The sequence below is a fragment of the Protopterus annectens genome, chromosome 1.part0 (genome assembly GCF_019279795.1).
Source record: "Protopterus annectens isolate FY-2018-M chromosome 1.part0, PAN1.0, whole genome shotgun sequence".
Taxonomy (NCBI): Eukaryota; Metazoa; Chordata; order Ceratodontiformes; family Protopteridae; genus Protopterus; species Protopterus annectens.
This window is the reverse complement of record NC_056725.1, coordinates 123,443,950-123,469,382: the sequence shown is the minus strand read 5'-3', so window position 1 is coordinate 123,469,382 and position 25,433 is coordinate 123,443,950. Positions and strand designations below refer to the sequence as shown.

At 39.3% G+C, this 25,433-nt stretch overlaps 1 protein-coding gene across 3 annotated transcripts in view; it reads left to right on the top strand.

Moving 5' to 3' along the window:
* SYNE1 (spectrin repeat containing nuclear envelope protein 1) overlaps positions 1–25,433 on the top strand; it is a 2,173,401-nt gene that overhangs the window by 1,679,592 nt on the left and 468,376 nt on the right. For all 3 annotated transcript variants that reach the window (XM_044089035.1, XM_044089189.1, XM_044089105.1), the window contains 2 exons: positions 130–317; positions 22,437–22,587. In XM_044089035.1, coding sequence (XP_043944970.1) covers positions 130–317; positions 22,437–22,587 — 339 coding nt within the window. The remainder of the gene's footprint in view (positions 1–129; positions 318–22,436; positions 22,588–25,433) is intronic.

Below are 25,433 nucleotides of genomic sequence, written 5' to 3'. Positions count from 1 at the left end.
AGTCATGTTGTTTAATTGCTGCTTACCGGGGCTGTAGATGAAAATATCTATGACAGATGACCGATTAACGGTACCACATATTGTGCAGTGCTTCCACTGACTGTTCTTTTCCCACCTTTATTTATGCAGGAGCTACAGAAAGACATAGAAAAGCATAGCACTGAAGTTGCCTCTGTACTTAACCTCTGTGAGGTTCTCCTTCATGACTGCGATGCATGCGCTACTGAGACAGAATGCGACTCCATCCAGCAGGCAACACGAAGCTTGGACAGGAGGTGGAGAAATATCTGTGCCATGTCTATGGAACGTCGACTCAAGTAAGCATGGTAGAACATTGCATGAAAACACATGGAATTCTTTTTATCCATACCAGATTACTTTTGCGTGCCCTTTTCATCTGCTGCTTCCAAATCTCTTCATTCATATTTGCACAATGATTACATTTGATAACTGAAGTGAGAAGTTAGAGAACTTCTGAATACAGGATGTTAATTTTTAAAGGCTGCTTGGCAGAGGCACAATAGTTAGAAAAAATAACTATTTGTATGTCAGTAAGTGCATGTCAATGTTTCAGAGCTTTAAAAGAGGTATGATGCAAAGCAGAGAGCAGTTCTCCACAATAGTAGTTAAAATTGGGTTACACTAACATGCAACTCAGTAGTATGAGTAACTGAGTAAAAAGTAATAGATTACATGCAAAAATGAGTGAGGAGAAAATATTAAGTGTTAAGAGTTATTAGCAGGGGAGGTTTATATTATTTTAAGGAGTAACAATTGGAAGCTATCAGTCATAACATGTAACTTTGGAGGTGGGCTTTAACTAGGTAGCTGAATAACTGTATGTGGATATCATGCACATTGTGAATAGAAAGCTGATAGAAAAGAGACAAGGCAATGTTGAGGATAGATGTTTTTGTTGAAGAGACTTAAACTGAGATATTGCCAAGGAGCACAAACTGCTGTGGCATATATTACACTGACTCTGCAAACCTCTAGTATGAGATTGTTGAAAGATGAGCAAGATGAAGGAGTAAAGTTGACATTAATTCATAGGTTCATAGGTTCATAGGTAGGTACTAGGCTATCAGACCAAGGGCCTATGTAAGCCTAGCAAACAAGATTCCCTGGCTTATGCCATGCAAGAAAGCTATTTTCCACTGTCGAGCAGAGACACAGAAGTGATCCCCGGGGTGTATTTCCTATTTCCCATTCACTCATCAAGATTTTTCTTGAAGAGTGCTAATGAAGAACTTTGCTTGACATAGATGGGTACCCTGTTCCAGAGTATGGGAAGTCTCTGGAACAGGAATTTATCCCTCCAGCATGTCCTGTTTATTGTGGTGACAAGGTTTAGGTCCCTAGAGCATGTAGCTCAGAGGAATTGGGATTTCTTTAGGTGTAGCATGTCCAACAGCTCTGGGTTTGACATAGTTTTATATGTTAGGCAGAGATCACCTCAGAGTAGGCAATATGCTATGGAGTAAAGCTGGAGTTTTTTGAGGCGGTCAGTGTAGGGCATTTGTTTGAGGCCAGTAATCCTCTTTGTGAGGTATTTCTGTGGCCTTTCCAGCTGCTGCAGATGTCTTGTGAGGCACATTCCAAAAGGGGCGTTGTACTCTATAATGGGTCTAATGAGTGTCGAGTAGAGGGGAACCATGACCTCTTTTTTCCTGGATGAGAACCCTTTTATGATAAGGTGTGCCACGTAGAAGGATTTCCTGACTACTGTGGCAATGTGACTATCAAAGGAGAGACTACTGTCCATCTGGGTCCCAAGGTCTCTTATTACACAATCGGTGTTAAGTAGATTGCCGCCTTATGTGGTAGTTCATGGGTACAGAGTTTTTACCAAAGGGGATGACACTGCACTTTTTGGCATTGAGCTTGAAGTCATGGCTCTGACACCAGGCATCTGTCTCAGCGAGGCCCTTCTGTAGGATGTCCACATCATTTGGGGACTTGACTGTGGCTTCTAGTTTGCAGTCATCTGCAAACTTCCTTAGCCAGAGGCCTTCTGTGTTAGCCTGTACTTCAGAGAAGTAGATACCAAACAGGAGATGTCCCAGGACAGAACCCTGTGGTACTCCACTTGTCACTGCTTTGAGGTCAGATTTGGAGCCTGCAACTTTTACATTGTGGGTTCTGTTAGTGAGCCATTTGGCAACCCTTCTTGTGACATAGGGATTTATACCTAGTTTAGTGAGTTTAGCTATAATTCCAAAATGGGGGATGGTGTCGAAAGCCTTGACGAGGTCAAGATAGGCTGTGTGAACCACTTTACCCTCATCTACGGCTTTGGTGACTGCCTCAAAGAAGTCGATCAGATTCAGGAGGCATGATCTGCCTTTCACAAACCTGAATTGGGTGGGATCCCGAGTTTGGAGGTTACCAATATATTTGATCATGAGTTCCATGATGATACCAGGCTCGTCAGGCTAATAGGTCGATAGTTCCCGGGATCAGTGGTGGCCCGCCCTTTGTGGAGTGGGATAACTGTTGCTGTGCACCATTCAGTGGGCACAAAGCATGATGCAAGGCTATTATTGAACATGGTGCTTAAGTGGGGAGCCAGTTTGTTCTGAAGTTCATGTAAAACGCAGCCTGGGATGTTGTCCGGTCCCATGGATGCTGTGTTTTTTGCTTTAGAGAGTGCAGCTTTTACCTGCGTAGTTTTGATTACAGGGACTCTGCATTCTTCCTGTATAGATATGGGCCCTTTAGGGGGTGGGGGGGGGGGGTAAAGTTAGCACTGAACCTATCTGCCAGGATGTTGGCAATATCAGTTGATTCTGTAATTTTCGTACCTTTATGCTGTAACTCAGAGCAGATCTGGGTGTTGCCATCGAGATTCTTGACATAGCTATAGAATGCTTTGTGGTTGTCCTTAGAATTAGTGGTGATTTTGTTTTCATAGCTAGCTTTGGAGGATCTTATAAGGGATCTCAGCTTCATACTGAGACTGACCAGGGAGCTCCTCCATTCATGGGATTTTACTCTCTTTTGCAACAGTTTCCTTTTGCAACAGTTTCTTCCTTCTGTTGTACAGTTTGTTTATGGCAGGAGACCACCAGATTGGCTTCCTTTTTTTGGAGGATAGCATCTTAGTTCTGTTTGGGATAGCACGATCCATGCACTCATGTAAGTGCTTATAGAGTGCATTTGTGTAGGATTCAGCAGTTGTAACTGTATTTTCCATCTGCATGGGTGTCATGAAGTTCACCACTTCTGTCTTAAGAAGTATGAAGTTGGCTTTGGAGAAAGTTTTTACTGTGGTTTCCTTAATGAGGGGTGGGGGCAGGATGTGGATATCAAGGGAGATTAGCGTATGATCGGATTGGACCAACGGGGAGTTGACTTCAGGTGTGGAACACCGGTCACTCATGTTGGTAATGACTAGGTCTAGGATATTGTTGTTCCTGGTGGGGGTGTGGATAAGTTGATCCAGGGCATTGGAGTTTATGAATTCCAGAAAGCGTTGAGCTAAGGAGTTGGTACATGAGTAGTTTTCCACTTAATGGTAGGGTAGTTGAAGTCGCCCATTATTAGGGTGTTTGGTTGAACCCTAATATTTTCCAATACATCAAGAAAAGAGGAGTGGGAATCCTGGGGCATGGCGGGGGATCTGCAGCAAGCTACAATTTGGATTGCGGTCTTGCCCAGAGTTAGTTGCATTTGGATAACCTCAGATGCATTATGCTGAGCAACTAGCCTGGAGGTGTGGATATCATTAATGAATATGGACACACCTCCACCTTTGGTTTTTCGGTCCAGGTTAAATGGCCGAAAAGTGTGGTATGAGTTATAGCCTGGTAGTGCAGGGGTGCTCTCTGGAGCCTTGAACCAGATCTCAGTCACTGCACAGATATCAATGTTCTTCATTTTAAGGAGTGCCTCGAGTGAGTGCAAGTGTTAGATGTAGAACATTAATGCAGGTTTGTCTGACTTAAACTGTTGAAACAACATGCTTGAAATATGGATGAATACCAGAGGACACTCAAAAAAATTTATTGTAATACTTGAAGACACTCAAAAGTGTTGACTTAAACTGTTCAAAATGATCAGATATGGAAATAGATTTCATCTTTGGACTTTGTGAATTATTCAAGCTCTAGCATCATCCCACTTGGACTTTGCAACACCTTTTAACTTTTGTTTTTGGATGGGGACCTTGCAAAACTTCAGCAGGTATAGAATTCAGTTGCAGGGCTGTTGACCTTCTCATCCTGTTCATGTCGTATAATGATAGTGCATGTTATGCAGAATTTGTATTGGCTACCTGGTGCTTGAGAGCCTGACACTTACCTGTTGGGCCCTTCAGAACAATTGTCCTGCACATTTTAAAGAACTGCACATACTATATACCCTGACACTGTACCTACAGTCTTCAGCTGAGGAGCTACTGGCTGTTCCTAGAATCATAACATGAGGTAGGCTCTCCTTTGCTTACATTTACATTACCTTTAAATAGACTTGTTTTACGCCATAGTGCATGAGATCAGAACTGCATGAGATGGCCAGAATTCTAATGAAAGCATGCATTTACACTTCATTCACATAGGCTTGCACTCTTTGTGTGATTAAAATCCTTTATAAAATAATGCAAGTATGATGCTTTTACATTGCTTACAACATGATGTTCTACACATGGGTATCTCTTAACTGATTGAAGACATGACTTTTTTTCCCCAAACTTCTGATTACATAGCTTTTTGTGTGGAATTATATAATTTTGTATTCCTTCCTATTCTGTTTCTAATGTACTTCTTCAATTTTTACCTCAGGCATACCTTGCAAGTTTTTCAACATACACTGTTAGATAAAATATTATAGTATGACTATTTTGTATGGTAGAGTCCATATCCTACTTATAACCTTTTATTCAAACATTTTCTTGGTCCTTGTATTCCGTGCCTGGCAGCCATCTACTATTAGTACTGAGTCTATTCATTCCCCTCTTGCTTTGACTGGTCAGTGACCATTGACAAGCATAGGAACTTACCTGGGAGCTGTCACCTAGACAAACAGAATACTTACAATTTTTGCTCCCCCCAGTCGCTGTTGTCTCTGTGTCAACCTGACACCTGTGTGATTCTAGAGTGCCAACACATTGGCAAGTTAAAATGTGGCGACTGCTGGTGCACAGCTTGGAGGGCATGTACAGCCTGGTCCATGGTTTGCATTCTACGACACTTACATAAATACAACATATAGTATACAGTGTATGCTGGTAAACTTGTAAGGTTTGTCTGAGGTAAAAGGTGAAGAAGTACATAAGAAACAGAACTAGAAAGACTACAAAATTATAAAATTCAATGCAGAAAGCTATGTAATCAGAGATTTGGGAAAAAAAAGGTCCTGTCTTCAATGTATAACAGGCATCCTGTGCCTGACAGTCCCACACTAGCTTCAGCTGTGTCCTCAGCCCATACTTAATTGGACATATGCAGAGTCTTTCCAGCCTGTAAGTGCACATACCCATCATGTAGGTAAATGTTCCCTCAACAGGTCCTTTTGTGAGACACATTTCAGCTACCATCCAGTCTGTCTCTGCAGGCCATATAGTCTGTGACTGTTGTTGGGGGGGGGGGCTGTATGCAGCATAGGTATGTACAGGACATCTCAACACAACACTACACAGACCAGTTGTTAGATGGCATCACTGTTACGTGCAGGAGCACAGTCTGATATCCCCCAGTTGTAGGCATGTCTCAAAATGTGGGCAACACCACCGCTCAGGTTCAACACATGCAACATCTTGTCAGGGCTCAGGTACATGGTTCCATAGGTGTACCCTTTCCCTCCTATGGACTGGATCAAGCCTTGACACTGCAATTCAACACAGTGGACACCTGCAATGGTCCTGTTGTGGCAGCATGACCTCATCATTGGAGGATTTGATTCCTGACTCCCCACTACCTCCCCAAGTAAGTGGCTACCATGTTCATCTTCCATTGCATTACTCCATATTGTAACATTACAGTCACTTTTCACCTGTGTAAGTTATAATCATATTGTAACATCACAATCACTTTTCAGGTATGTAAGTTATAATAAGTGCACCCTGTACAACATTTAAACTGTGTGGGTATAGTTATTTGATGCATGTTACGGCCACCCAGTACAAGGCCTTGCATAGCCTGGGTGTGACATGTGTGCATGCATCATTTTATTCTGTGTTGTTTGTGTCCTGGCCTATGGTCATGTAAGAGATGTTACATCATTGTTAGGGTATTATGCCCAACTCTGCTTCGGCTATGTTGATTCTGTTGCACATTCTTCCCCCTAACTCTCCATTCTGGCCTTTATTTGCTTCTACAACTTGTGTGGCAGATCTTGCCATGCTGTTAATCTGCTCCAATATTTGTTTAAATGATACAGTGTTGTGCAGAATGGAACATACAACAGATGTCTTCATGCATCTGTTTGGACTATGTTGAAGTGCTCCTCCTGAGGTCTCAAAGCATCCAAGTCTTCCTTTCAATAGTCAGTATACTTTCTGTACTATGATTTTGGTTTTCCGATGGATGTGTTTTAGGCTATTTAATGCCTGGGATCTGGGTCGTCAGCCAAAGCTCTAGGCATGTCTGGCATCACCTACAACAGACAGCTCACAACATGTGGCCTGCTGCTTGCATGCACGGTACCTGTATTTATGGATCTGCCTATCTAGCTTGTGTGTGCATCTACCAATTAGATTACTCTGAGTTAAGTCCCCTCAGTGAAACTGTTGGTGTAGTTTAGACATGTGTCTAATGTGTGAATCATATGAACTGCTTCAGTGACACACAGTCACATATATACACACACACACACACACACAAACTATATATATATATATATATATATATATATATACACATATGTTAGTGTATCTGTGAGAGTGTGTGTGTGTGTGTGTGTGTGTGTGTGTGTGTGTAGATCTATAAGGCCATAAGGCATCTTGATCCATTAGGGCCTTGCTAGTAGCATGGCTACAATCAATGGCTCCCAGGACCTCAGGGAAACACGGTCTGTCATAAAAGGTCTGCATGTGTAGGTTCTCTCCTCTTCTGAGTTGGAGATCCAAAAAAATCCTCCACCTGTTATAACACAATGTTAAAGAATTGGTTTAGGATTCACTGATGTGTCCCTTATAAGTCACTGAAAGTTCTCCATCACTAAGATGATTGATAATGTACATACCTTTGTGTCCACAGGAATCGGCATGCCACATACCACACATCTCCCTCAATTTGTTTTTGTGGACAGTACAGTTTGACTTGGTGACATACAGTATCTCTGCTCTCTTGGAAATAGCCCACAATCTGTTGCTGTGTCAGCTGATAATACATCAGGCACTATCTATACACCTACCGTTGGTGTGGATGGCCATGATGTGCATCATTGCAAGCACTGGATGTGAAAGTGGCTGCTAACACATGCTGTTGTGATACTGTGCTGCTGCTCATGACACGACCCCTGTCACTTACACCACAAATCTTGTGTTTAAAATGTGAATGCACCACTGCTCAGCAATACCACTTTACATACATTTCCGAAGCACTCTGAAATTCTGGGTACCTTCATTTGCATGACTCATGAGGTTCAATGACATGGGGTTCCTCATTTATATGTCATTATGCATATGCTGCATATTGTACTATTTTGATGAATGCATGGCCAGAAGTTACAAAGCTTGTAAGAATATAACAGGATCTTCTCAACTAAGTTGTTAATAGTAATTCTAATTCAAGAAATACACGTACATAAGTAAAACTAAATTTTGCCACCATAAGGACCTCACTGGCCACATTTTTCTGTGATGTTAAATGAATGTAGACCCCCCCCCCCTTATACTCACACTGACATTGACATGATGGACTAGACTTAAATCTAGAGCTTTCAGCAATTAATGCTGACGTCTTTGACTTTGGACCATCAACGAGCCATTATCAGATGGGATCTATGTGTTCACTTAAGAAAGCCATTTCCATTAAACTAGGAATTAGTAGACTATTGTTTTAAAGTCATATTACACACACACACACACACACACACACACACACACACACACACACACACACACACACACACACATGCATGTGAGAATACCAGTATAAGGGCATTATTAAAATCATGGAATATGAAAGGTAAAGTAGAAACAGGACAGCGCAGTGGTGCAGCGTTAGTGTTGTCACCTCACAGCAAGAGGTTCTCTGGCTTGATTATCGGCTGGAGTGCCTTCTGTGTGGAGTCTGCATGTCCTCCCTGCGTTCGTGTAGGTTTCCTCCGAGTGCTCCAGCTTCCTCCAACGTTACAAAGACATGCATCTGGAGCATTTCTCCCCCGGCCTCCGCTGAAAATTGGCTTCGTTCCAAGTCAGACTTTCCTGGTAAACAAATGTTAAATAAAAAATAAAAGAAAAATAAAAGAAATTTGACTGGGCCTACTACTTTAACCTAGGACCTGTCCTTCAACTATCTGTGTTGAAGTCTGTGCCTCAGAATCATCATGATTTTGTTTTTGCCCATATAGCTGATCTTTAAAGCCCAAATGCTGCTTGTGCTAATTAAAAAAATAGAAAAAGATCTACACAGATTCTGTACTATAAAAATATGCATAGGCTTCCATACGTTACAAAACCCTGCTTGGGAAAATCATGAGTTTTAAACAACATACACTAATAATCTTAACACAGTAAATCTCTTATCACTTTGACATTATGATGGATTACCTTGTATAAACTAAAATGTGATTATGACCAAAATATGATAGAAGGGTTTCTCATCTTTTCTGGTGTTTTCTTCAGATGTACCATATACAAAGGGGCAAACCAAAGACCAGCCTATATGCCAGTTATAGTGACCTCAACATACCTTGAATTTTATATCCTCATTTTAACGTGTAATCAGGGCAGGGTGTGTATATATATATATATATATATATATATATGTGTGTGTGTGTGTGTGTGTGTATGTAATATATATATATATATATATATATATATATATATATATATATATATATATATATGGGGTCCTGTAACATATCTGAAATATGCCCATAATTGAAAAACACAGCAGGTAATGGCATCATATCCTGTTCGTAAGGGATCAGCCTGGGACACTGCAGTATCACATCTGGAAGAAAGTATCCTAGCAGATGAACAATGGTAACACTTCTGTGGCAGTTTGTGGCACAGTCATCACTTCCCATGGATAAATGGTGCCATATCCCCTGCTCCACCTTACTTGTGTGCTAACCTAATCCTGTCCCTCCCCTCACCCCATCCCTATACATTGCCTTATGAAAAACCCTTTCCCTAACAGTACCACTACACCGGACACTTAGAGCACACACATGCACAGCACTAAAACTATTACTTATCTAACCCTTACTGCAACCCTAATCTGCAAACACTCACACACTCAATCCCACCCCTAATGCTGACATTTTTTGTATAGCTAAAAGTTTCAACCTTAAGACAAAGACTCAGTTTCCTTAGTCCAAAGCATATTCCATACATAACAGTAACATTTCAACATTTTTGAATTTGGCAAATCATACACTCTATGAAACCAACATTCATTATAAAAATACAGTAGTTTAGTCTATTGATTCTCTGTATTAAATTGCTAACATATACATACTTTAGTTGTTGTTACCAGGTGTAGGCATCCTGTCTGTTTTGTTATGTAACCTGTTGGCTCCTGAGGGTCTGTGGCTGATCATGTTAGCACATATGCATGATGTCTGCCTGCATCCTTGCATTCCCCTGTCCTCCAGTAAGAGATATTCCAGCAATGGTCTGTCAGTTTCCTTCCCCAGGATAGGTGAGCTGTTTGCTTGGCACTCAGTCATATCTACTCCTCCCCAGCCATCTCTGTAATGTTCACGGTGCAAGCTAAGCTCAGATTGCTACTGCTGCATATGGAAATCTGTTACTAATGTACTTACTGACGTACATGTTGTTACCTTGATTTGTCATTCATGTGGTATTTACTGCTGTAGATATTTATGTGACTTCTTCATAGGTTCGCAGGTAGTTACTAGGGGTATAATACAGGAGACAATCGAGGATCCTAGCCTATATTCATAATTGCCCCAAACCACTGTTTGTTAAGTGTCTTGCTCAGGGTCTCATAGAAGGCAAATAAAGGCTGAGCAGATCAAACCCTGTACGACAAAAAGTAGTGGGTTAACAGACGGAAGCAAGCAAAAGCAACCATAATTTTGTTGGAGTTGTGAACGATTCTGAATTTGCTATCACAATTGAATGCTATGATAATGCAGAAAGTGGCAGAGAAGCAGATGAGTATGAAGAGAACTCTGCAGTACCGATGCTCTGACATTTTTTTTAATTTGTACTAAGAAAAAAAGTTTAAATTAATCTTTCTGAATTGTCATGCCACAGTATGTGCGTTTTCTTACGGTATTAACTGTGTTTGAACAGCATTATATCCTCTTTTGCTCTGTGGTTTTACAACAAAATCCATAACCATCTTGACTACAGGTTTATTTAAAAGCACTAAGCTAATTTAAAAACTAAATCTGTGAATGCTGAAAAAGTGTTGACCAAATATAAGGAAGCACAATGACAGAAGTCGTACGGAGGGAGAACATACTGTCCATATAAATGAGTGTGTGTTGTGCACTCTGAGGTACATCAGTAAAGAAACTAACTAGTTATGCTAAAAGGTATTAAAGTTGTTAGGAAAGTAGTAGGGAAGGAGGGCACCTGCATTGTGCTGTAATATGTGAAAGGCCAACAGGAAGCTTGTATGTATGTTAAGACCCTAGAGCCACAAAGCAAACAACACAACTTACAGACAATATTATCAATTGCTTACCTTGGATGAATGTAAACACAGGTTATAATATGAGAAGTATTATTCATTTTGGGATTCAGGCTAAGAGCTTTGCTTAAAAAATGAAAGAAGTTTAGTGTTATTTTGTTTTATTGCATAATGTGGCAGATGTGGATTTTTGAGACTGCCTTGGGGGATAAATTGTGCTTGTGAAATATTTCACAGAACTGACACAGATTGAGTGAAGGTTCAGAAAGATAAACAGAATGTCTAGATAAGAATAAGATTTTATGTGTTGTTCCATCTAAACATGTTTTATTTTAAAAAGTATCCTACATTATGCTTCAAAAAAGCCAAAACTTTAGATAGGTTTAGAACTGTATTTGGTAGCTTGAGTATTGTGCATGGTTACAGCCAAGTATTGGATGCAAGTTAAGAGGTGCTCCCCTTTAAAAGCCATAGGTAAGTGTTCATATGTTTAGCTTTTAATGATGAAGTATACTCACCAACAACTTTTTATTGCATATTTATTTATTTTATATTTGTTGACCGAGTCTGTCCCAACTGGGCTACAATTGCCCATTTTCACCAGAGGCCCAAGGAGAAAAGCTCCAACAGAAAAATAGAAATTTTACATATTGAATACATATAGAATACATTAATCAAGTACCACATATTACTGCATTACAGTGTCATACATTACACTGTGGCAAGTGAAATACATATAGAAATGCATTCATCAGAGGGATACATTCATAATTACATATTAGATACATAATAGTGCAATAGTTAGATAGCTGAAATACTTTACTAGTTATGTTTGTACAGTGATGTAGCAAGAGGATAAGATAAAGTAGTAAGTTTGTTTATTGAAGGGAAGGAAGAGAGAAGGGAAGTAGAAGGTTATATGGGAGTGTTTATGGGGGATAATTACATTGGCAGGTCCATTTTTCATGAAGGTATTTTTTGTAGTGGTTTTGAATTGATTGGGATGTTTAAGGGATCTTATATCTAGTGGTAGGCTATTCCAGGCCTTGGAAGGGTTAAAGCTATAGACTAGGTGACCCATTTTGGTCCTTGGTTTGTAGATTTTTAGTAGGCCTTGTTCAGAACTGCAGAGTAATCTAGTGAGTAGGTAATGAGAGATTAGAGATGAGATAGTTGGACAGAAAGAGGGTTTGTAGAGAATGGAATGAATAATCTGAAACTGATTATACTGAATCAGGTTAGGTAATTCTAGCCAATTTAGTTATTTTAGTGAGAGACAGTGATGGGACTTGTAAGAATTTTGGGCAGCAAATCTGGCAATCCTGTTATAAGTTGTTTCTAACTCGTTTAGTAGTCCAGTGTTGAGGCTGGTGAGAATTTGGGAGCTATAGAATAAAGTGGGTAAGAGGTAGGCATTTGAAAGGGTTAGTTTTGCTGTTTTGGTAAGATATTTTTTGTTTCTATAGAGGAGACGTAGCTTTTACGGAGTCTATTAAATGATGCAATGAAAAAATCAAATATTCCTCAATATACTCTTTTATGCTGAAACAAACGGAAATACAGAAACAAAACAGTCAACAGTTTAGCACTTAATTAAATCAAGACATTTCATACTGTGACTCAGTAAGTAAATTGCACCAAGGGTGGGATTTCAAAAGCTTTACTCTGGGTTACTCCATTGTTAATTTCTGTCTACGTAGCAGCATAACAGTGGAGAATCTTATATTAGCATATATTAAGGATTTCAGATTGTAACCTCAAAAGCATTGCTCCACTCAAGAAACAGTTGCTTTAATGGAAAAAGAATTAGTTTGTCTCTCAGAGAATTATGGGCTCAAGTTACACCCAGTAAAACTAGTCAGCATCATGTCTTGTACACCTAGAAGAGGATAATATTTTTCTGTGATGATCTCTTGAGTGCAAAGGCCACTTTGGATGAAACAATTTTCTGGTTTATTTTATTGTGTTTGTTTACTAAATTACACTTTGATGAATGTTAGTTGAAAGTTTGCTTGTAATCATTTAGAATCACATAGAAGCTTGAGGAAAAATAAATAAGTAGACATAGACATATACAATACTAATGATTATAAAAAAGAACAGCAGCACAGAGAAATAAAACCTTCACTACTCTGAGCTCAAGTACTGGCTTGGGCGTTGGAAGAGCCAGGCAGGGAAGATGGGAAATGAGTAACATATGGCTTAACCATCCTGGGGGGGGGGGGGATTAGTGATTTCCTGGTTTCCACAAGTTGTTGACAGACAAGGGCCATTATGGGGAGGATATGGGCTTGGGATGTATGTGCGGAAGCCCCCCCCCTTGTAGTGACACATTTGCTCATGTCAGCTACTGAGAGTGAGGTAAGAAACTGAAGAGGAAAACATGTGAAACTTATCCATAAGTGATACTGTAAATGTTGTAGGACTGCAGGAGGGAGTGACTAAATAGCTTCCTTACCTAGGGACAATTAGAGTCTTTTCTGAAACATTGACATATGTAGTGGAGTGAAGCCAGATGCTCAGGCTATTGGGATGAAGACCCTCTCCATGGCTGCTGGCTAGATCGATAAGGATCTGTGTGGGTACAATTATATGGATCATATCGCCCTCCGTGTGGTTCTTATCCAGGTGCAAGTAGTGCCTCTTACATTCAGGAGTGAATAAACATGAAAACTGTGAGAGGAGGGTTTGATGAGCAACAGACTTGAAGGGAAACAACATATAGAAAAAAAGACTCTCTTCAGTGGTGACCATTATCATTGACTGGTTAGGTTACTTACAATCTGCAAATGAAACCCCGAGGGAATGATATGCAGAGCTAAAGGGTGAAGACTGTTAGTAGGTTATAGCGTCAGTCCTCATCTGCCAGATAATAACCAAGATCTTCGGTATAGGTTATACTTCTGCAGGTTGGAGCATTTGGTAACTGGCCACTTTTTAGAAGACGATTTGCTCTGTTGAACTCAGGCCATCAGGGGAGCAGTCAAGCATTATTGTCTCTGTGCTACACAGCCAGATATTAATATTAGTTTTTTTTCTATTTTTGATTTTATTAAGATATACCTTTATCTCTAGCTACTGTGTAATGCTGAGTGATTACAGCAAACTTTCACACTAATAAAGTACAATTGGCCATAGTCATGCTACTTAAGAAGAATCTGATATTTTACATTTAATACTGCACAGCTTCTTTTAAAAGTTTTTACACTGCTAAATTATATTTTCTGTTAAGATAACTCTTATGTTGTTATTTGGATAGTTTTTCAGTAAACAAGGCATCTATCCTGGAAAATATGGGGACATGGCAATTTTGCTTTTGACACTACAAGTCTCTACTTTCTCATATAACTTGAGTATGTTTGACTTTTCTTTTCGCATACAAATTAACTCGCTGTACAAAGTTATAATTCAGACATTTTTTCCTCATTGGGGCTTATAAAACTGGAAGCATATGGTCTGGCTTCTGAAGTCAGCTCTGTCTCCAGCTTCAGCTGTCTAGTAGTTACAGAAGTGTTCTCAGACATCTGACTGTTCTTACGCCCATTTTCCTAGCAGCTGTATTTGCCTCACAATTGGAGTCATCAAAGGAGTTTTATTATGCCAGGCATGCATGATTAAATCTGGGTCTCAAGAACACAGATAAATGTCAAGACAGTGTTAGACTTTGTGAAAGAGACACTGGGCTGTACAATTCACACTACTTGTCTGGAGCAATATTTTTCATTAATGTTCCTTTCTTTTCTTTGATTTTAGTATGGTGCATAGTATTGCAAAATACTTAGAACTCTACCTTCTACAGTGGATACCAAAGGTTTTTAACTATCAAGGAACTTTACTGGTATGTTTTATTGCAAGGGTTGAATGACAAGCCAAAGATGTCAACAAGCAACATACTCAAATGTAGTGGGAAAATTGTTCTGGATGTTTAAAGGTTTTGCAAAGGAAAACACTATACAGTTTAGTGTTGCAAGTTGCCCTAGTACTTAGGACATTGCTGAGCTAAAAAGAAAAGCCTGATCAGCAAATGGTCCACTTTAGCTAGACCTTTGATTGTTTTGATACTGTTTTAAGATATAAAAGTGTCTCTGTTCCTTTAGCCACATGACTGCCTTTTACTTGATCCTCCTGGGGGAGTACAAGTGGCATATATAAGTGCTCCAAGCATAAGAGGAGATAATCAAATATGTTGCTTCCATCTCAGTTTGTCAACATTCATTTCCTTGAAAAGTGATTAATATGCATGCAAAGTGATCAACTTGCTTTTCATGTTGGGTGTATTTCTGTGAGTAGCAAGCCCTCTGCCACACTATTCAGTGCAGGGAGTTTGCCACATCCAGCCCAGGAGATTATTGCATCCTAAGAAAGGGAGTGAATCCCAAATGAATGAATAAATAAATACAGTTGATAAATATGAATTTTGGCTAACTGCAGTTAGTTAGGCACTTGGCCATCATGCAGCTGGTGGCTTTTGTAATGTCACTAGCATACCTCTCAACCTCTTAGAACAAAAACTCTGGACAAAGCCATACATAAAAGTGGGACAAAGGCTCAAAAATAAGGACAGTTTTTAAATATCAATCTTACAAACTTAGAAAGTTAATAGAATAACAGGTTTTTGCATTAGCATTAATTTTCTGAAGGGTCTTCTTCTTTCGGCTTTTTCCTGGTTAGGAGTCACCACAGAGGATCACCTGTCTGCTCATGATTGACAGTAGAGTTTTACGGTGTTGAGTTGCCAGCCCAGTGTCCAACCTTCCACAGAAGGAACACACACGCACACACTCATGTCTATGGCCAATTTAGAGTGTCCAATTCACCTACAGCATGTCTTTGGGAATACACTGGACCACCCGGAGAAAAGCCACATGACCACAGGGAGGACATGCAGACTACGCACAGAAGGCACTCCAGCTGAGGATCAAACCAGAGAACCTCTTGCTGTGAGGCAACAACGCTAACCACTGCACCACCGTGGCTGCCCAGCATTAATTTTCTGAAGGGTATAAAGTCTAAAACTGAAATGTCTGTCATTATTTTCTAACTTCAGTCTTTAATGATTTGCCACAAATTTGTCAGAAAACCACAATTTTATGAAAAACAGACCAAAAATATCAGGTAAAAATCTGGACATTCTGCGAAAAATTGTACAGTTGAGAGGTATGGTCACTAGACAGGAGACTGCATTATATGATAGCACCCAGTTGTGTCAGAATGGGGTAAGAGCTAAGTGCTGGGAGTGGTGCTGCCATCCACTGGGGGATCAGGGTTTGTCTTTAGAATTAACATTTCCATGTACATGCCCATAAATGGTCAGGAGAGGTGACTAATTGTCTTTTGTGAGGGATGCTGCCACACAGCAGGCTTCCCTAATACAGTACGCAGCTGTCTCCACATTTGTATGTACATTAGACAACCTGGCGCATCTCCAAAAAATACTCAGAAAGCTGTAACAGTTACTGAAACATGGCTTTATAACTCACAACTCATGCTCTACCTCCCCCACCAAAAAAAAAAAAAACAAATAAAAACTACTTCCTTTTTTCCCCCATATCCCTGTCTCATGAAAAAAAAAAAAAAACTTTTAAATCTTAATTCTTAGTAATACAACCACTGAAGTCACTTCTCATAGCAAATTATTAGGGTTGATAATCGATGATAATCTTAAATTCAAGCTATATATACACAATTGCATAAAAAGCTCACCAAAAACTAGAGGTGCTTTATAGAGCCAAAAACTTTCTCACCAGCACAACTAAAACTACTTTTGCCACTACTTAGCTCACCCCCTCACTATGTTATGGCACTCCCATCCTTATTAAGCAGTTAATGAACGACAGCTTCTCTGCAGGCATCACAAAAAGCAAACCTTCAGCAATGCTATAATAAAGTGGCTAAATTTGCAGCAAATTCCCATTTCACAACCAACAAATATAGCACTAAAAGGCCTTAACTGAGTACAACTACCCCAGTGACTCACTTATGCAATGCTTCGTACCACCTATAAAATTATCCAGCATCCATCTGCTTGTCTAGCACTAAATACCTTTCTACACAACTGTGTTCCCATTTGGTCATTAGGATCCCACAAACTAATCAAACCTGTTGGGCATGGTCTGTGCTCGTGCCATGTTGCTAAGTCCTGGACCTCCTTATTTATATTGATCCAGGTCATTACCCTCTCTCCATTTCTTTAAAAACATTTGGAAATACTTCCTTGTCAAAATCTGGCTGTGTTCTTGCTCAACCTGAGGATAAATTATATCCCCAAATGTGAATAAGTACCTAATCATACCTTACACCTCAGTACTCCCCCTTTTTCACTCACATCCTAACTTCAATCACTTTCTTTCCCCGAGTCCCTAACTAAATATGCCATAACTTTGTTTTTTTCTTTCTCACTTTATATTGAAATTCTTGTTTGCATTATACCAATGTACCTTTAATTTCTGTAAACTGGTCACAATTTCTCTAAATATTAAATTATTGTCATATAAGTTGTATCTATTTTTAGCCAATGTTGTCACATTATGTCTAATTTGGTAAAGTTATTTTAACTGTAGATTTTTTTTTTATTAATTTTGAAGATTGTACAATTCTTTTTCTTAAAATGTTTTTGTAATAATTTGGAGCTTTTCTTCCTGGGCCTCCCCTGAAATGGGGCACCTACCCAGTCAGACTTTCTCAAAAATCAAATGTCAGTCAAGCAATCAATAAATAAGTGATATAACCCCCAGAATGTCCTGCAAGCACCTCCCAATGTTCTCTTGTCTCTACTAGGTAATCTGTCATGGAGCTTGCAACCCAGGTAGGTGTTCCCAAGCCCTCCCAGGGAGAGGTGAGCAGGTATTGCCTCACCCCCCTAAGACACACACACACACACACACACACACACACACACACACACACACACACACACACACACACACACACACACACACACCAGTTCCTCCAGCATCCAAGCTGTTAATCAAACCTGGGACATCCTGAATGCAGTTATATCTTTATCCATGTGTGGCATGGAGATGGCTTTCTTCTATAGATGATGCCATAGCTGGAAGTACTGGAGAAATTTTCTTGAATGACTCTCTCTGAAAATACTGCTGTACAGGTGTACAAAATACTCCATTGTGAAGCATCACTGTAAAATTTGCTGATATATTGTTAGCAGTCATATGAATGAGATTGTCAGAGTTTAGCAGTGTTTTTTCTGGTTATGGATACTGACCTCTGAATTCTTTTAATATGTATCCATAGTCTGAATGGAAGAGTATGAGGCTGCAGTGGTGCAGCGGTTAGCGTTGTCGCCTCCCAGCAAGAGGTTCTCCGATTCGATTCTTGGCTAGAGCGCCTTCTCTGTGGAGTGTGCATGTCCTCCCCATGGTTGACTGACTTTTAAAGACATGCAGGTAGGTGCATGCATGAATGGGTGTGCCTTCTTTGAAGGTTGGGCGTCGGGCTGGCACCTCAGCATCGTCAAAATCCACTGCCAATCATTAGCAGATCGGAGTTCCACTGTGGCGACTCCTAACTGGGAAAAGCTGAAAAACATTAGTTTTAGTCTGAATGGAAGAGTGCTTAAATGGATGAACATTTGCAGCTGTGTGTCTGAAAGTGCAGACCATGCTACAGGATGTCTTTGAAAAATTTGTAGTCGTAGCATAGTTTTCTCTTTAGGCACTCTCAATAGTACCTGAAGGCCAGCTTTTGTCAGCACTATGCTCAGGTTCTTTCCTGAGTCCAGGTTTGATATGCTCGCTTCTGTTTGGCAGGTCATCTTTATGGTATAACTACATGTTGGAGGGAGTGGGTGTTGCCTGTCAGAGAGAAAAACATGGAACACTTACTCTTAACATTATTTTGTTAACTATCTAAACAGAGACTGGGCTATAGAATTGCTCTGATTTTGCAGGAAAGTCCTTAGTGTGAGTGCATGAAAAGTGGGCAAAGGGTAACTAGGTTATAGAATTGCTGGGACTTTGCAGGGAAGTCCTTAGTGTGAGTGCCTGCAGAGTGGGCAAAGGGTAACTGGGTTATAGAATTGCTGGGACTTTGCAGGAAAGTCCTTAGAGTGAGTGCATGAAGAGTGGGCAATGGGTAGAGCATGGTAACCTAGCAGAAGTAGCTTTTTATAACTTTATAACTGTCCTGCCCGTCACCTAATATGTAGCATATCAGTGCATGATCTGCCCACAACAGGAGTCTCTGTGATCCACCAGTGACTTGTAGCCCTAAATAAAAACCCTACCGTTTTAATGTTTGTCATGGAAATTATTTAGCATTACTCAAAATACTGTGTGCATGCCAATCTACCGATGGCAGTTTCATCAACAGATTATTTGTTATGGCAATTAAGTTGAATGCCGCTTTCAACAGGTCTTTTTAATGTTTTTATTGCTAACACTCAGTTCTGTTGAACTATTGTAACAGTTTACTTTAGAATGCCTTTGACGATTTTGAAGTTGATTGAACTGCAGTTCAGTTCTGTTTTAATGCTTCTGGGCTAGCAATATTGCATGTGCAGAGCAGAATGGAGTTTCTGTGTAGGTGGTCTTTGCTCTTAATCCACAGTTTTGGAACTTTTACTATTTAAATGCGTGTTGTGGTGTCTCTGTATGCAGGGGACAGGTGGAGGACTTGCCCTTTCAAAAAATATTTTATGCATTTCTGTATCTTTCTCAAGGTGCTATGGTGAGTCTAAAATACCTGTTGTTACAAATGAGCTCTTCCAGCAGTTTTTGGACTGGTAATGTTCTTACTTTTGCCTTTGCTTGAGTCATTTAATGTCCCTGGTGCTGCTACAGTGCTTCAGCTGTGCTGCATTCTGGGAAGTGACATTTGTTTGTTGTTACCATTACCATATTGTAGTGATTCTTTGCCATCATATTTAGACTACAGAGTAGAATATAGCAGGCTGCTATTACTTATGATGGAGCAACAAAAAAGGACCAACATTGTAGTAAACCAAAACTCTGGTATAACTTCAAAAGTAAATCAACCGGAGTTGGAAATGCAAACAAACCTTTAATATGCAGCAAAGCTTTTGGGTAGAGCACTTCTTCAGTGCAATGTAAAAACTTCAATCAACATACACTTTTAAAGAAATTCAAATAAACTCAGATGTGACACAACCCCAATCACAATCCAATAACAATTATTCAATTAAAACACTTAGTCATGTCACAAAAACATTCTGTATAAAATGTGACATAAAAATATAAAATAATAGTTGTCATTATCCGACTAAATTCTCTAGAATCTGTTATTGAAGTCACCACCTCTAATATTTCTATATACTATATCTATCACCAGGAATAAAAATTCATGGTCCTGACCATGTGCATGTTTATGTTTAAATAGAGCATTAGTTAGAACATTTCTTCTAATCTCTGATTTGTGCTCAGTAATATATTCTTTAAGTTTACAAGTGGACTTACCCACATGGAATGCAGAACATTTCATACAGGTGGCTAAATAGACAATATTAGTGGTGTTGCATGTAGCAAAACATTTAAAAATAAACTCTTTATTGGTAATTAGATGTATAATGTGTATTGTCTTGTCTATATCCCTAGAGTATAAATATGTTCTGTCATGCAAAAAATTCCATAATGCATCTAAACTGTAGTCATTGGGAATTCGGTGAACAGAGAATTAATGTCCAATGTTACAAATAAAAATTCAATAATACCAGTAGACTGCTTCCATTCAAACAATTAACTTCAAGAAATACATATTTCAGTTATCTGTGCATCTTTACCAAGCACTTCAGCCTAGCTATTCTGTTGAGAACCAGATATGGCTGTAGCAGAACAGTACCACAAGCCCTGCTTGCGTAATTCTCCCAAAATTACTTTCATAACTGCAAAGGACTTGTTTGGCAGAATAATAAACACCTGCTGGAGAAGATCAACCATAGTGCAAATACCTGCGCTAACAATAAAGTTGGCTTAGCTCTTTCACAGTATCTCAATATTTTGCCATGTTTCTGGTTTTACCAAACCAGAGATCAGCACTGCTTCTTTCAAAAAGAAATTACATTGAAGAAGGCAGGGTTCTTTGTTCACTATTCTGTGGTGATGTATATGGATTTACATTTGTTTAGACTAAAATAAACTTTTTTTCACATCCAGGGTTTTTTTGGAAGAAGCAGTGCTGTTGTTTTGGGCTGGGAACGTGCATGCTTCTGCTGGTTTAGAGACATACCTCTCAAATTCTTAGCACAAGAAATCTGGACAAAGCCTATGAAATGGAGTAGCAAAGATCTAAATATTGCTCTTATAAACTTATAAAGTTGCTAAAATAAAATGATTTTTGTTTATAAGCAGTTTCTGAAGGATATGAAGTCTGAAACTCAAATGTATGTCATTATTTAATGACTTCAGACCTCAGTGATTGGCCAGAAAACCACAAATTTTAGGAGGAACAAACCAAAAATGTGAAGCAAATATCTAGACATTCTGCAAAAATCTGGACAGTTGAGAGGTATGTTTGGTGAACTTGGTAGGGTTTGTTTGCGGAGGTATTTTTCTGGTTCCCCAACAATCATCCATAATTAAGGAATGCAGGGTTTAAGTGCCTGTTGACCTCATTGTTATTTTAGTTTCTTCCTCGTTTCTCTTTTTAGACATTCTACCTATTGGAAAGGAACTGAGTATCATAAGTTCAGGTCCTCCCAAGGGACGTTCCTTTGTCAACAGTAGCTGGGATTGACCCAAAAGGCTGGCCTTGCTTAAATTGCTATGATTTATCTCATAAGAGCTCTATCTGCTGGAGAGTTTTCAAAATAAAAAAAAAGAAAGGCCCGGTGGCTGAGATGGTGTTGGAAGACCCAGAATTCTGGTTGGTTTCTGCATAGCAGTAGTAAATTAACTTTGTGGCATAAAACCTGATGGGTTGTTTATAGATAAAATGACTTCCTTTTCATGCCTTATTAGTGTGGCTTACTATGTTAAGTGGATCATGACTTAATTAATGAGGTACAAATAGTGAGAAATGATGACTAGGAAGATTGCAGACTGAAAACACATTTTGTAAAAAAAAATTCAGTTTAGAAGGAAAATAAAACAGTGATAAGTAAACAGATATCTGTGATAATATGTTTATTGTGACAAGAACTTAAATTAAAAATGTGTTCAATACAGTTATTGCAGCAGCTTGTTGTAATGCACATTGCAGCTCCTTCAGTTTGGAAGTGTTTGCATACACAAGCTGATGAAATGTGAAGAAATTAAACTCTAGATTAATGTAATACACATGGAAATGGTGACGTTTATTTATTTTATACTAGCTACTTTTTTGAGGTGGGGAGTTCATCTCAGAAAGGAGCACTGGTTATTTGTTCTCTAGTACAGTGTTTCTTTGCAGCAGTGATGTGATACAGCAAAACATACTTGTGACCTTTGGATAAGGATAGGGTGGGGGCAGCAGGCAGCTGTGGCCTTCTTTTTCCTGAACCAGTTGCTGCAGCCCATTCTTTCTGGATACTGTCATACTTTGGGAAAATTGCCAGGTATTGTTTCAGCCATTTAGTACTTCATCGTTTTCACAGATCCACAAATTACTGTGTTCCTTTCACTGAGTGTATTTTACTGCCATTGACCTTTAAGTGTGGTTTGAATGATAATTTTAATGGAGATCTTTTTTCTTTTATTGATTCTCCAGAATTGAAGAGACATGGAGATTATGGCAGAAGTTTTTGGATGACTATTCTCGATTTGAAGACTGGCTGAAGACCTCTGAAAAGACTGCTTCCTACCCCAGCTCATCCAGGGTTCTGTTCACAGTTGCAAAAGAAGAGCTTAAAAAGTTTGAGGTGCTGCATACTACCATTCATTCAGAGCTCAGGGTGATACCTCACTGCATTCTGTTTTGTACTTGTATATAGTAACACATATACTATTTATTACTGAAGGTGTAGTAACACATGGATTCACTTTAGAAGCTCGAATTCCCAAAATCTCGAACTTCATATGGTCGAGACCAAAAGATCAAGTTTTGGAAACTCAAACTTCTAAAATGAAACCCAAAAAAAAAAGTCAAACATCGCTTTTTCAGGGGGGCTTTGCCCCCCTGCACCCCCCCCTACTTAAATATACCAACTCCTAGATTGCGCTACAGTGGGGAAAAGGGAAATCTCCCATATTGCGCTGTATGCGGAAGCGCAAAACGGGAGATTTCCCACTTCCTGTCAACACCAAAAGATAAAAACATTACGTACACACAGAGCATACAAGAAGCCTTGCCTCTGTGTGCACGTAATGTTTTAAGGTAAGTAAAGTGTTATTTTTTAAAACTTTACATATTCGATTTACTGAAATATCGATCATATGGTCTCGACCATATGACATTCGAGATTTCAGTAATTCAATTATGTAAAGTGCTTCCAGTAACACATATACTACTTATTACTGAAGGTGTAGTAACACATATACTACTTATTACTGCTGGTGTAGTAACGCATGTACTACTTATTACTGAAGGTGTAGTAACTCATGTACTACTTATTACTGAAGGTGTATTAAAGCAGAGTAGTCCAGATGTTTGCCAGACTTCAGCGCCACAGCACACATATTCAGAAAATTTGCTGTTAAAATCCTGCTACTGATGAATATGCTTTTTTTTTACTGTTTTGGCATTTGTTTTTCTGTCTAACAGCTCCCTTTATGTACCACATCCAGTTGCAACCGTGCTTTTTCTGCCTTCTTTTGACAGCCGAATGTCACTGAGCACAGTGACGTGTAAGTGCCCTGTCCAGCATTATGTACAGAGTTTGCAATAAACCTTGATTAGAGATCATGTGCTTGTATCAGCATTTGCAAAGATACTAGCAGTCAGGACACTTAAATCTTCCCAAACTATAGTCACTGCTTCAGTGTCAGTGAAGCCCCTACAGGTTCCTTTGCCAGCTGTATGGTAACCCTAGAGCTGAAGTATTAAAAATGAATTTCCCTTTATATTCCCTTTTGTGGCCCTGTTATAAAGTGATAAGGCATTTGTACAGCAACATATGTCTTTTGTGACTGAGCATAATTGTGCTCCAACCACTAAACAACTACAAGTGAGTCTGCCAGCTTTTGGTCAGGGAACACCTTACCTCATGTTTGACTGTCCTGTCAGGTTGACTATAGAATGTGTGTTTTTAAGAACATTTGTACAGAATAACTGAGCTAGGTGTGCATGTTTTGAGGTTGGGGGGTTTGCACATTTTGCAGCACTATGCAAAACCCTATTTAACACTTGTTGCATGTACATACACATGGAGAAAGTGAAGCCATTCCAGCGTATGTATACATGCATTTTGGAGAGTGTTTAATAGAGTTGCTCATCTTGGGTGGAGGATACTTCACAGTATGTAGCAGTATGCAGAACGCTTCTGCATGAACATGTACATGGGACTGTCTGCACCCGTTCCAAAGGAAGGGATAATGAGTGATAATGTGCAGTCCACTATCATTTCTCAGTATGGAATGTTTCCTGAGGCACTGAACTCTCCTATGGAATGTTTCCTGGGGCACTGACCTGTCCTATGGAATGTTTCCTGGGGCACTGAACTCTCCTATGGAATGTTTGCTGGGGCGCTTAACTATCTTTTAGCCCCTGTAGTTGTGAAACTTTGACAAGTGCAGACTGGCAGATTTACTTCAGAAGAAAGTAGAACACATTGCACTGTGTTAGGAAGGGGTTCTAGGTAATTATTTACTTATTCACCTCTTATTAACCAGGTAATACTGTGATCCACAGGGACCTGTTTTAGGAATAGCCCAAGTTTAATGCACACAATTAACAAAGCATTTTATAAAACAAGCAAAACATTTGGAGAAAACACCAACATATATAGACATACAGAAGTGCAGAGTGAGAGAGAATTTATGTTAGCACAAAACACCAGCATGCTCGTTAATGTATTGTTTTCATAAAATGTAATATGCTTGTTATATGTAGAGAGTAAGTAGTATGTATAAATCCTCGTGGAATCAGGCATAGCAAGATAACTAGTATACATGAAATAGTAACACATTAAGGGCAATGGTTACTAGGGAGGTACAATTCTAACAGTGGAGGGAAAAACAGATGAAAAGACCGAGTATGACAAGAAAAAGAGAATTTCTTGGTGACTTTAGAGGAATTATAGCAGCAGTATTCTGCTCTTTTGTACAGAAGGTCTAGATGGATGATCCAGTAACAGTGAGAGAACTAGAATGATTGTAGGTGACTGAGGAAGTAGAAGAACAAAGTGGCTGAAAGCAAGGATAAAGTTCAGTTAGAATAAAGCCACAGTGATGATACTTAGTACTCTTTTAATCCCGTAGTCTTCCAGAATCACTAGAAAAGTCACCAGTATTTTTTCTGTTCCTATTCACTTCCTAATCAAAATGCTATTATATTTAACTTAAATTCTCAAAAATAATAATGACTCTGAGGCATCCTTTAATTTGTACTGATCTGTTTCTGCTGGCCCCTTCCATCCTCTCAATAATTTTACAAGATTTGAATTCAATGTAGATATACTTCTGGTGCAATTCCTTTCTCTTTAGATTTGATGAAGAAAATGTATACCTTTCTTCCAAGGACGCCCACAGGCAGGTGCAAGGGGGTGCACTTGCACCCCCCTGGAACAGCGGGAGATTAATTTTCTTTTAATAACCAAAAAAAACAAAA